At 37.4% G+C, this 12,386-nt stretch overlaps 1 protein-coding gene and 1 long non-coding RNA gene across 2 annotated transcripts; one reads left to right on the top strand and one right to left on the bottom strand.

The window, feature by feature from the left end:
• Positions 1 to 1,043: 1,043 nt before the first annotated feature.
• On the bottom strand, positions 1,044 to 7,323 carry LOC113439624 (p53 apoptosis effector related to PMP-22-like). The gene is made up of 3 exons (XM_026705559.2): positions 6,875 to 7,323; positions 4,765 to 4,908; positions 1,044 to 2,620 (listed from the first exon to the last, which is right to left on the bottom strand). Exons 1-3 carry the CDS (start codon positions 7,074 to 7,076, stop codon positions 2,412 to 2,414), a joined length of 555 nt encoding a protein of 184 aa, XP_026561344.1. The 5' UTR covers positions 7,077 to 7,323; the 3' UTR covers positions 1,044 to 2,411.
• On the top strand, positions 4,903 to 12,045 carry LOC148127712 (uncharacterized). Its single transcript, XR_015744922.1, has 3 exons — positions 4,903 to 4,999; positions 9,377 to 9,501; positions 11,372 to 12,045. It is a non-coding gene; the product is annotated as an uncharacterized LOC148127712 (long non-coding RNA).
• Positions 12,046 to 12,386: the final 341 nt, after the last annotated feature.

Genomic DNA, 12,386 nt, shown 5'->3' with positions numbered 1-12,386 from the left:
TAGCCTCTGTGTGCTAATCTATTTTCTGAATCTTCAACAAATTTGCATCTCTCATTTGATCGGGACAGTATACTCAAATACTTAAGTTGTTTGTGTTGTTTATTTTAATTTTTAAGGCATTTAATAGTATTTAGTACCAATCCTACAAATTCTTTTACTCATTAAGCAACAGACAAAAAAGTTTTATTAACTAATTTTAATAATATCACATTCTTTTGAGCATGTAATTAAGAAACATGGAAAATTATGCCAAAGCACAATAGATGGTTTTGAGTTCAACTTGCCACTGTAACTATTGATTTAACTTTTAATTAAACCTTGAGCATTATGCAGAACATGGAAGCTACACAATTCCTACGGCTTACAATCTAAGACGACAGCATTATGTATTTTTACTTGGGAATAAGGTTTGAATTAAGAAACAAGTCTATAGGACAGGGTGGGTAACCATGGCAACTTTATGATTTGTGGTGTTTAACTGGACTTTAAGCCAGCCATGCTGGCTCAGGAATTCTGGGAGTTGAAGTCCACAGGTCATAAAGTTGCTATAATTGCCCACACTTGCTGTTAGTGGTCAGAATATGTGGTAAAAGAAATGAGTATCAGCTACCTTTAGTATAGTAGATAATGTATATATGTACATTTTCTGACTTCTCTACGCCTATGCAGTACAATTGTCCTTTCAGTGTTATGATGGATTGTGTTGCTTTTATCAGCGCATGTAAACAAAATATTACAAAAGAATTGCCCCTGTAAAAAAAATAATGAGCATATTTGGGCAATTATCCATGCATTACAAAAGGCTATGTATTTACACTTTAAAACAAGTAGGCAAAACTAAGATATGCTAATACAAAAATACAGCTGGAACTTCAGCAAACTCTTCTGAAGGTCAGATCTGAGAACATCTAATAGCAGATTACTGTTTATTGTAAACAAGTTTGGAATGTAATAGAATTGCCTTTAAAATGTGCAGGCCAAATATTTTTGTTAAAACTAAGAGAAATTAGATGGGTGTCAAGTTTTTTCAGTTACGGTGGGAACATAAATTGTTCCCAACCTCTTCTTAACTAAACAATTTATACACTTCATGCAGTCTGTTCTGGCAAATAACGCTTTCTGGTACATAAATATTTTCCATGTTGGCTTCATTTATCTCATTCTTGTTAATAAAGATGTTATAGCCTAAATTTGGAGATATATATATATATTTCTGAGGTTCTCGCAGGTATTTGTATGTGAATCTTTGGTTATTCAGGTTTTCTCCCACGTAAAATTGGAAGTATCTAGGCAACGTTTCGATGAAGTCTCATTCATCATCTTCAGGCTTGTGTCTTCGGCTTTGTGCTTACTCTGAGAAGCACAAAGCCGAAGACACAAGCCTGAAGATGATGAATGAGACTTCATCAAAACGTTGCCTAGATACTTCCAATTTTATGCGGGAAAAAACCCGAATAACCAAAGATCCACACATATATATATATATATATTTTCACGGGTACAGGTATGTAGGTCTAGGTGTGTTCAGGTCTTTTCCCATGTAAGATTAAGAGTAACTTGGCGACATTTCAGCGAGGTCCCACTCACCATCCTCAGGCTGGTACCTTCCTCACCAAAATGTCACCAAGATACTCTTAATCTTACACGGGAAAAGACCCGAACAAACCTAGACATACATACATACATACATACATACATACATACATACATACATATATATGCAAACAAAGCATGTGCTTCAATACTGATGTTTCATTAGAACAACAACACAGATTCCAAAAACTTTCAGTCACCATAATTAAACATCCAATTCTGAGAGATGCAATCCCAATACCTCTGGAGTTAACAGGTTGGAGAAGACAAGCTTAATACCTATTAGCAATAATGCAATCAAGAAGGGTCTTTTTTTAAAAAAAAATTGTTTTCTGAAAGTATATCTATCTAGTGGATTGAATATAAACAGGCTTTAGCAAGATTTCTCTCACACTAAGGAATGAAGCAGTTGGCATTAATTCATCTTACCCCCTGCAGGCTTTTGAACCACTTCCCTAAAAGTGTGCCTCCAAAAGATTGGGACCAGCCTGCAGAGTAATATAGAAGTTCCTGGAGATCACAGGAGGAAGTCAATACTGATTATAAACAAACACTGTAAATCAGTGAATGTTTAATTAAGGCAGTTCAGTTATTATTTGCCTATAAAAACTCACGGTTAAAAAAAGTTGTTTCAAAAAATAAATTCACTTTAACAAGAATTGAGAGCAATTCTCATTCATATTTTTTTTTTTGAGCTGCTAAACCTCTATTATTCTAATTCTTGCATATTGGACTTGAGCTGATACTGTAGGTATGTCTGTATACTTCTTTGGACCAGGGACTCCCTCTGATGACCCTGCTGCTCTTTCTAGGAGATTTTAATAAAATTCAGGTTTGACATTTCCCAAAATATGATCTTCATAGAGGGGGAGACAACAAAAGAAGAATCCAAGACCTATTGCCATGATGCACATGGTCCACCCAAATCCATAGCTCCAATCAAATACATGTACGGTATTTACTGGGAAGACCACACGTGTTGAAATCATTACAGCATAGATGACAAGGCCCATTAATGAGAATATGGCTGCAAAAAATGAAAAGATTAAAAATTAGTTACTAACACATGAAAACAGTAGGAACAGTAATTTTTTTTTTTAATGGCGTTTTGGGAGAATTCTGACTCCTGCAGAATACAAACTCCTATGGTAGTTTATATTCTATTTGCCCAACCTATCTAATATTGTGGTTATAACATCAGACAGATTATTTATGCAGTCCAGTATTTGGCAGCATCGTAAGATCCAGCCTTGTAACTTGAGACCATTTTTAAATAAAGAGGCTAAGGGTTAACTGGAAGCAAAGCATGATATTTACCACTAAGCTACAATCAGTGGCGGATTAAGGCTCAATGGTGCCCTAAGCACTGACAAATCTTGGTGCCCCCCTCCTTTTGAACATACAAGATTTTTTTTTACAAATCTTCATTGGTGCTTTTTTCTTTCTCAACTTTGTGGTGCCCCTTTGGGCCTGGTGCCCTAAGCACATGCTTAGTCTGCTTATACCTCTGGCTACAGTCCTTCCCTATTTCAAGATGTGAAGCTCTGACAAGAAATATCACAGAAATGGTGGTGTGAGATTCTGAATCAAAATTTACACTAGAATAACGAAGGTAAACATACAATTTAGTTGTTCAGCATTAAAGATGATGTACAAAGGGTAACTTTTGAGTCATGTTTATGTAGAATTACTCACAGGATGAGCAGAAATTTAGAATGCTTGTGAATCAACTAAAATAAAATAAATTAGGGTTCTAGAATGTCATACATATATCAGAAAAATCAGGAGAGGCTGGTGATCAATTCAAAAAAATTTAGGAAAAGCAGGACAGTTCTTTTTAGATTCTCTTTCCCTGCCCTCTGTTTCAGGTTATGGATATTGTCTTGTTCCCTGGTTTAAAATGAAATAGCAATAGCACTAGTAATAGCACTTAGACTTATATACCACTTTGCAGTGCTTTGCAGCCTTCCCTAAGCAGTTTACAGCCTTCTCTAAGCAGTTTACCAAGTCAGCATATTGCCCCCAACAATTTGGGTCCTCATTTTACCCACCTCGGAAGGATGGAAGGCTGAGTCAACCTAGACAATGCTTGTACTTTTTAAAAATAATAATAATGCTACGATTTATTATTTTCTCCATTGGTTATGACAGAGTATCATTGCTATTAGTCTGCTTTTATGAAATACAGGTAGTCCTTGACTTACAACGATCATTTAGTGACTGTTCTAAATTACAACAGCACTGACCATATGACTTATGACCAGTTCACACATTTATGACTGTGCCATAAATGGTCACGTGATCAAAATTTGGACGCTTGTCAACTGACATGTATTTATGTCAGTTGCACTGACCCGGGGTCATGTGATCATCATTTGTGACCTTCTCAGCCAGCTTCTGACAAGGGGAGGAGCCAGATTCACCTAACAACTGTAAAGATTTGCTTAACAACTGTGGCAAAAATTATCATAAAATGGGGCCCTGACTCACTTAAGAAATGTGGTTGTAAGTTGAGGTCTTTCTATACTGCTGTTCTGTTGAGTTTCCTGAGAAAATTTGAAATGGCACAAATTAAGTCTGCTGGGTGGGGGATTGGACTTGATCAGGGGTCTCCAACCTTAGCAACTTTTAGACTTGTGGATTCAACTCCCAGAATTCCTCAGACAGCAAAGCTGGCTGAGGGATTCTGGAAATTGGAGATCCCTGGACTAGATGACCTACAAGATCCCTTCCAACTCTGTTACTCTGTATCCGTATCTGTAAATCTTTTCTTCATTCTTATACTGCTATTTTCTTACCACCATAGAAATAGCTAGTGTCTCTCCCAGAAGTGGGATCCTACCTGTTCCACTACTGGTTTGGTGATCGCCCACACATATGTGCACCCTTAACTCACACATGCAGCTTTCCTCACACCAGCTGAGGCCTGCAGTGCCAATCAGCTGAGAGGATAAAGAAGAGAAAAGCACGAGGGCGGGTGAGAGGGCCGATCCTCCACGTTTCCCTTCTTTCTCCTCACAGCTGATTGTCAGAGGCCTTTTGACTTCCTCTCAGCTGATCCTCGGAGGCTTTTTTATACTACCAGATACCACCAGTGGTCTCTCCAAACCAAATCTGCTCTGCCATATTTTACAATATTTTATTTCTTTTGCTTTGTATACGTAGCCTTACCAGCAACAAAACACAAGCCTCCTATGCCTCTAATGAAGTTGAAGCGAAGTGTCGGGATGGCAAAGGCAATGATGGACAAGGCAAAGCAGATGCAGATGAGTACAAATCCAACTAAGAAGGTACCAGCTGCACCTCTACCCCAAGCTGGAAATAAAAACAGAAAACAATGGTTCCATCCTTTATGCCTGGTCCTGGCAAGATACAGATCTAAAATATCATTCAGTCATTCAAGAAGGTAAGGTAGGGTGTACATCCATTTATCCATGTTTTATGTCATAATGGTTTATCAAATAAACCACAAATGGATGAGTTCACATACATTAGTAAGGCATTTGCCATGGCTTTCCAGACGTAATAGCTGGGTTTCCATGATCTGCTAAACGAAATCAAGTGGCTCAAAATGCTTTGTGAACTCCAGTCATTACATCCATATAGTTTCATCTGCCAGGGGCAGTTATTTAGTGGAACAGGTTCTTTGATTTTAAAGCGGCTACAGTTTTAGAGTAAGCCAATGATAGGCATTCATTTTTTCCAGGCAAACCTTTTCAGTTAGGCACCATATCTTTGTCTCTATTAAATAAGGCTTTCTGGGTTATTTTAATATTTCAATAACCTGTTTGAACAGGAATGACTGTGGGACGCGTAAGCAAATTATTTCTGGTTCTCATAAAATCTCTTTCATGTCTTGCCATTAATGAAGAATTGACAGCCATAGTGACATTGAGTTATATGGACCAAAAATACAACAGAAGTAGGAATAACTTGAGAATGCAGCAGAGAAAGGAATGTAGTGGGATCTAAACTTTAACCGTCTAAACACTTAGGAGTATTTCTTTGTTTATTTGTTTCAGCTGAGATGCTCACATAATACTGAATTTCTCTATACAAGTTAAATTCAGGAAAGATCCTGGCATGTCCAATGTCAAAAACATTTTGCTAGGAATAATCGGCTCAGAATTTATAAAAGCATTTGTAAAAGAATAGAAAGCTTTATACAAAGATATTAAAACTGAGAAGATCATATTGAAAAGCTGTGTGCAACGAGTAGTGGAGGCTAATTGGGATTTTAGAGATCCAAAGGCAAGAGATGTATACCATGACCTTGTGAAAAGAGCACATGGCATAAGAAATATACGTTCCACTTTTATTCGTGCAGCATTTTTGCTTGGAATGGCATTTTAAACATTCTTGGATTTAGTCTTCAGATTTTGCCCACCAATCTAGAATAAATAAACTACTTTAAGGATTCCTCTGAGGGTTTTACATTTTCTACACATGAAAATATAAGTGACTCTATAAAAATGATTGAAACTTATTACATAAAAATGATTGAATCTTATTACATGGTATATTTTTCACTGAAGGCATTTGAAATCCTTCATTGCCGAAGATTTTTTAAAATCCTTCATTTTACATTATTTGGCTTGCACCCTGCATAACCAGTGCAGCCTTCAAATATTTTGTTCCAAAGAGCAGCCAGAAAATAAAAGTGTTCATGACATAACACTATTTCCCAAAAGAGAAAACCATATTTGATATGCTCCCAAAATGTGTTTGATGGAAACATTGATACCAGTACATTCAGAAAGACTGAACATTACGCAAATCCATTAATTTAACCCTATTATGTCACTGTATACATCCACCCAAATAATTTCTTAGACTTTAAGACTGGCACCAATAAAAAAAATTGAAATCATCATTTTCGAAAATTTAAGTTGCTATGTTTTCTACTGACCAAGGCAAAAATAACAGCTACAAATTCCCCAGCCTGAGAGTACAAATAAACAAAGTGCAAAGAAAAAAGGAAGATATGTCTTTATAGCATCTACTTGCACAATTGTGCTTTCTGACAATCAATTCCTTCTTTTTAAAAAAAAAAAACATACACACATTACTAAGCATTTCTAATTTGGAGGAAAAAATGAAGTAATGATAACAGTGTGATCTACTTGGAGTTACACGTACAAAAATGTTTTCAGGCATATGATGCCCCTAAATCCTTAGTGTAATTTGTACCTTACACACACACACACACACACACACACACACACACACACACACACACACACAAAATGGTTCACAGTGTCTCCTTCACTGAGATCCTTACCAAAATCCATGAGAGATGTACATCGCCAATCATCTTCTAAAGAGCATAACCTCCATAATGAGCCTTCACTCACAAATGGACCACTTTGTGAGGTTATCCAGCCCCAACCAGCTAGTGAAATGATGCCAAAGATCATTGCTAAGCCCAGCAGAAGAGGCAAGATCCACCTGCAGCGGGTATAATCCAGACCATACTGAACCATCTTGCTGTTGGGTCTTTTCCAGTCACTTTAAATGCTAAGCAAAAAGATCTTTCTGCAATGGCTTTGGTAGCCTGAGGAAAAAAAACAGACTGGGGTAAATAAAATGTGTGTGAATGGAAAAGAGATAGATCTGTAGGGAAAAAGAAAGAAAGGAAAGCAGAGAGGAGAAAGCAGCTTTATGCTCCAAGCAGACCCTAAAGAAAACTCCACCTAAATCTCTATGAGCAAGTCACTACAACAACCTGTTGATCTGGAAAGAAAATTCAGGGTTGGGACTATGCTCATTTTAGAACCTGTCTCCTCCTTCTTTGTCAGCTACTAATTAAGATAAATGTAGATTATATCCATTTCCATTAGCATTTACTCTTTTCATGGCAGTAGCATTTCACAACAAACAGCACTGAAGTGCTTTTGAGGAGAGCAATGAAAGTTAAGAGCATATTTTTGGTGAATAAACTCTCCCCAGTCTTTAAAAAACAAGATATTGAACAAATTGTTGAGATTTTTCACTGCTTAGCTCTAGGAGTCTGAACAGCAAAATTCAAGATGAAAGCCCCATCTGGGCATCTGTACTGTGAAGTGATTTTTATTGCAAAGCAAAAAAAAAAGTTCTAATTTTGAATAGTCATATATCTCCAATGATAACTAAAAGCCGTATTAGCAGAAAAGGTGTAGCTTCTTGTGTTGTATGATTATGTGACATCAGATTGTACTATATCCCTAATCCTTCTTAGCAACATAAATACACCTCTAGGAAACATCCAGTGATAGGGATTTCATAGTTTCCACATCCTGTGGGGGGCATAGGACAGTTTTCTTGGGGCCTGGAACTATGATTCCCAGAACCCCTAGGCAGAATTCGCCATGCTCGGAGTTGTAGTTCCAACTCAGTGGGAAGGTACAAAATTGGAAACAGTGAAAATAAGCAGAGGCTATCATATCCAGGCTCCAAAAAGAAGACAGAAAATTCTAGTTCTTCATTGCTATCCAGTGATTGTCCAGAGTTTTGCAGCCCTGAGTTGTAAGCTTATTTACTCCTCAAGAGGGCTATATTTACAATGCGGGAGCTGGACTGAGAGCCACAAAGTAGATGTGACTACGGTAGGTTTGCTCATTTTATTTTAAAACAGAAGACAATATTCTAATGTTCATGCATTTCCCACATCAAAAGAGTGGAAATTTGTGACCATCAGAAGGTGGTTTGGGAGACATTGGTGTAACAAAAGGTGGCCTGCCCCTTTTCACTTTAGTAGTGTTGCATGCATGCACAAAAGGTGCATGATTTGGACTGGTAATGTCTTTTATTACCAGGTTAACAACTTTTATCTACCTGGCACAATGGAGAAGCTGCCTTCTAGGGAGAAGTAACAAGATCTTTTGCAATAAGAAAATATGGACAATACACAACATTCAGCAATTTTATTGCAAGCAAAGCTTTATTGATTCCAAGCAAATCACTCATTCTTCATATATACTCCATCAGCCCTCTCCACCAGGTTTACTAAACTTAATCATGAATTATTAGATAAGACAGCCAGGTTGCACGGTGAAGGGGTACACATTTTGGGGTCTTCCAAAAAGCCATATTTGCATATTCCTTGATGCTGATACAAAGTCTAGTGCAGGGGTCTCCAAACTTGGCAACTTTAAGACTTGCGGACTTCAACTCCCAGAAGTTGCCAAGTTTGGAGACCCCTGCACTAGTGTAATAACAAATTATTAATTTTCAGGTAGAAAACATCTAATAATGGAGCAGCTAGTTCACAGTCATCGTATCAGCTTTCCTACATTCACAATTGATTATTCAGATTTTGCTGTGGCCTCAAAATGGGATCATTTTGGCCTGTTTTATCAAAAGATGAAACCAACTGAGAGTACAGTGTGCTGGAAGGAATGATAGTGATATCAAAAATATTTGGTTTATGGAGTGTTTGTGCATGTCTGTAAATATTGCCTCTGTGCCTGATGCAAGTTTACAGGGCAGTTTTTATTGCTATCCTGTATAAAGGGGAAAGCAGGAAAAATGAATACAAAAACATGAGGTTTAGTTTGTTAAGCATGCCTCAGAAGGTATTTAATAGAATTATTCCTGAAACTTTTGCAAATGAGCAAAACTCATTTACACATAGCACAACACAGCTTTATACCACACAGAAAATGCTCTGATCAGGCTTCTATTTTTTGGCAATTCTTTGAGAAATTTCTGAATGTGAGAAAGTTATTTATTTGTATACCATTTTTATTATTTTTATAAAAACTCAAGGTTGTGACAATGTATTTTCCTCCTATTTTTCCCCCAGTAACAACTCTGTGAGGTGAGTTGGGTTGAGAGAGATTGACTGACCCAACTCACTTAGCCGGCTTTCATGGTTAAAGCACTGTCTCCTACGTTCTAGTCCAGTGCCTACCGCAAACTAGCTCTCAGGTTAGTTGTATATACCGTACTATTTTTTTTTAAAGTACACAATAAAAGTAATAAAGAGGAAGTATATGATGAAGTACATAAATTATGGAATATGTTGCATGAGTATGGAACTAAAAGCTAGATGCTGAATGTAGTAAGTGTGGTTTATGAGAAAAATAAAGCAGGCCTGAAGATAAATGGAATTCTTTGTGACATTGAACAGGAACAGGCCATAAAACAAGTTGTGTGATACTCATCAATGTTGTTTAATATATTTGTGGATAAATGCACTATATAAACATTACTTGGGGTGACATGGTTGGGAATGGTTGGGAATATGAATTATATGTACTTTTATATACAGCAGATGCTATGTTGAGGATATGATGTTATTAGATAAGAAGCCATATGATTTGTCAGAAATGTTAAATTGACTTTACGATGCAGTGAAAAGCAAAGGTCTGAAATTAATGTACTAGAAAATTAATGTACCAAAGACCAATGAACTGTGTTTGACAGGGAAACTGGATTGAATTATTATAAGATATCCATAATAGGCAGTGGTGCGATTCAAAAATTGTTACTACTGGTTCTGTGAGCGTGGCTTGGTGGGCGTGGTGTACCTTGGTGGGCGTGGCTTGGCAGGGAAAGGATACTGCAAAACCTCCATTCCCTCGCCACCCCACTAACCTGCTTCCCAGTTCAGTTCTCCTATACAGGGCAACAAAAGAAGACCCAGCCAATCAGCTGGGACTTGGGAGGCAGAGAATAGATGGGGTGGGGCCAGTCAAAGGTGTTATTTGCCGGTTCTCCAAACTACTCAAAATTTCCGCTACCAGTTTTCCAGAACTGGTCAGAACCTGCTGAATACCACCTCTGATAATAGGTGAAATCAAAGCAACTAGATGAATTTGTGGTCCATCTATTTCATTTCATTCTTTCTTACCACTGCGTCTCCTTCAATTACCTTTTGTGCCTGCAATGGAATGCCTCCTTCCCCCTGGCCACTGGTCACAACCCCCCCTGGCCATTTTCTCCCTGAATGCCAAGCTGCCGGCTATCTTGGGGAGGTTAAGTCTGGATACAAGGAAGAGCTTCCTAACTGACCCAGGATGCTTTGCAACGTAATGTATTTTCCTTCAATAGGAGGAATATAATTCTAATTCTTATTCTTCTAATAGTGGCTAGATGATCAGCTTTTCAAATGCTATAGGGAATGCTGACTAATTGCCCTCTAATCTTCCTTTTAATTCTGTGGTAACCATGTTTTTTTTTTTCTTGCAAACCCACCCCTTGGTTCCATATAACACAAAGGGCAAAGCATTTCTCATTTTTACTTTATTCCTTACCACACACTTCAACTGGTACTTGAAAGTCTTCAAATATCTTCATTTATTTTGCCATTGTAACAAGGTACACAAGTTCATCTATTTGCCCTTAGTTTTAAATATTGGTGTTGGAAAACAGTAGTTTTGAAGTAGAGAGGAAAGAGAAGGTTGTGTTTATGTTAGGCTGGTGGTGGATCCAAGACAAAACTATTCATTTATGTCTTTCAGAAACAAGGGGTAAGCTCAGCTGTATTCAGAGTGGTGCAACTTGACTGCTAATCAGCCTTATTAGTCAAAATTATTTGCCTGATTACAATTTTTTACCTTTTTAAAAAAATGACATTCTCCGAATCCATGTTGCTCCATCCACAGAATGTCCTGCTATGAGGATAGTTCCTCCTCTTTTGGGGGCAGAAGCCAAGAAGCCTGACCAGGGAGCTTCTGCCCATAAACATTTTCTTCATTCATTCTACCAGTCTGCCAGTTGTCCTTCAAGCAATGTAAACATACTATAATCTTTTCCTTTATTATTTTAATATGTACTTTTCCTTTTCAATCCCCAGGCTTTGAACTACAAGATTAACTTCTGTAGGGACCGGCAAGCAACAGTGTAAAATACATTATCTGATGGGAAGTTTAGCATGCCAATCATAATAGCAGCACCTTTAGCAGTATCGGTATCAAGACAAAATGGTGACAAAATAACACCGATGATCAGAAAATGGGGGCCGACTCCTTTTCCTTCTTGGTTATATCCATAATTATTTATCCTTTTCATACTACTAAGTTTATTCTGTGAAAAGTTTAGGATTAAGGGGTTTAGGAGGGATACCTATGACATTTTTTCAGGCATATAGTAAAATTAGGTTGCAAGCATAAAAACAGATGAGGTTCTGCTGGCTTTTTGTACTTGGACAATAGATCATCGACAAACAATTGTTGCAATAAGAGTTGCTAATTGAAACCTGTGTGTTCAAAGATACTTGACTGAAACCAGAATGTGAGACTTGTTTTCATCCAGCAAAATAATTACCAAGGATCTGATTTTCTTAAGAGTTTGCTTTCTTGATGTTGAAATAAACCATTTTTAATGCTGAACTGCTTTTAGAACATTTCATTTCTCTACTATTGTCCCCAGAGGCCTCAGCACATTTTTTTATGCAATGTAGGTCATTTGAATAAAGAAAATAAGCTCAGTATAAAATCAATTTAAAAGCCATTCACACAGAAGGCTGAAAAGACCAGTATTTATAGCTCTCTTGAAGATCTAATGTTATGATCTTTCCTATCTTAGTGAAGCATTGATATTAACTAGGCCAGGGATCTTCAACCTTGGCAACTTTTAAGATTTATGAACTTCGACTTCTAGAGTTGGAACTTCAACTCCCAACTCTGAGAGTTGAAGTCCACAAGTCTTAAAGTTGCCAAAGTTGGAGACCCCTGAACTAGGACATCACAATGACCTCCTTGCAGGATGAAGTCAATGAAAGAACAGGTGTTAAGTGATACCATTTTTTTAAAAAGTATATTCATGTTGTCAGGAGCCACAATCCAAAACTGATCAAATATAGTCTTGCA

The sequence above is a fragment of the Pseudonaja textilis genome, chromosome 1 (assembly GCF_049901715.1).
Source record: "Pseudonaja textilis isolate UNSWEBS1 chromosome 1, rPseTex1.2, whole genome shotgun sequence".
Lineage (NCBI taxonomy): Eukaryota > Metazoa > Chordata > Lepidosauria > Squamata > Elapidae > Pseudonaja > Pseudonaja textilis.
The sequence above is the reverse complement of the archived record's forward strand: the minus strand, read 5'-3'. Positions and strand labels throughout refer to the sequence as shown.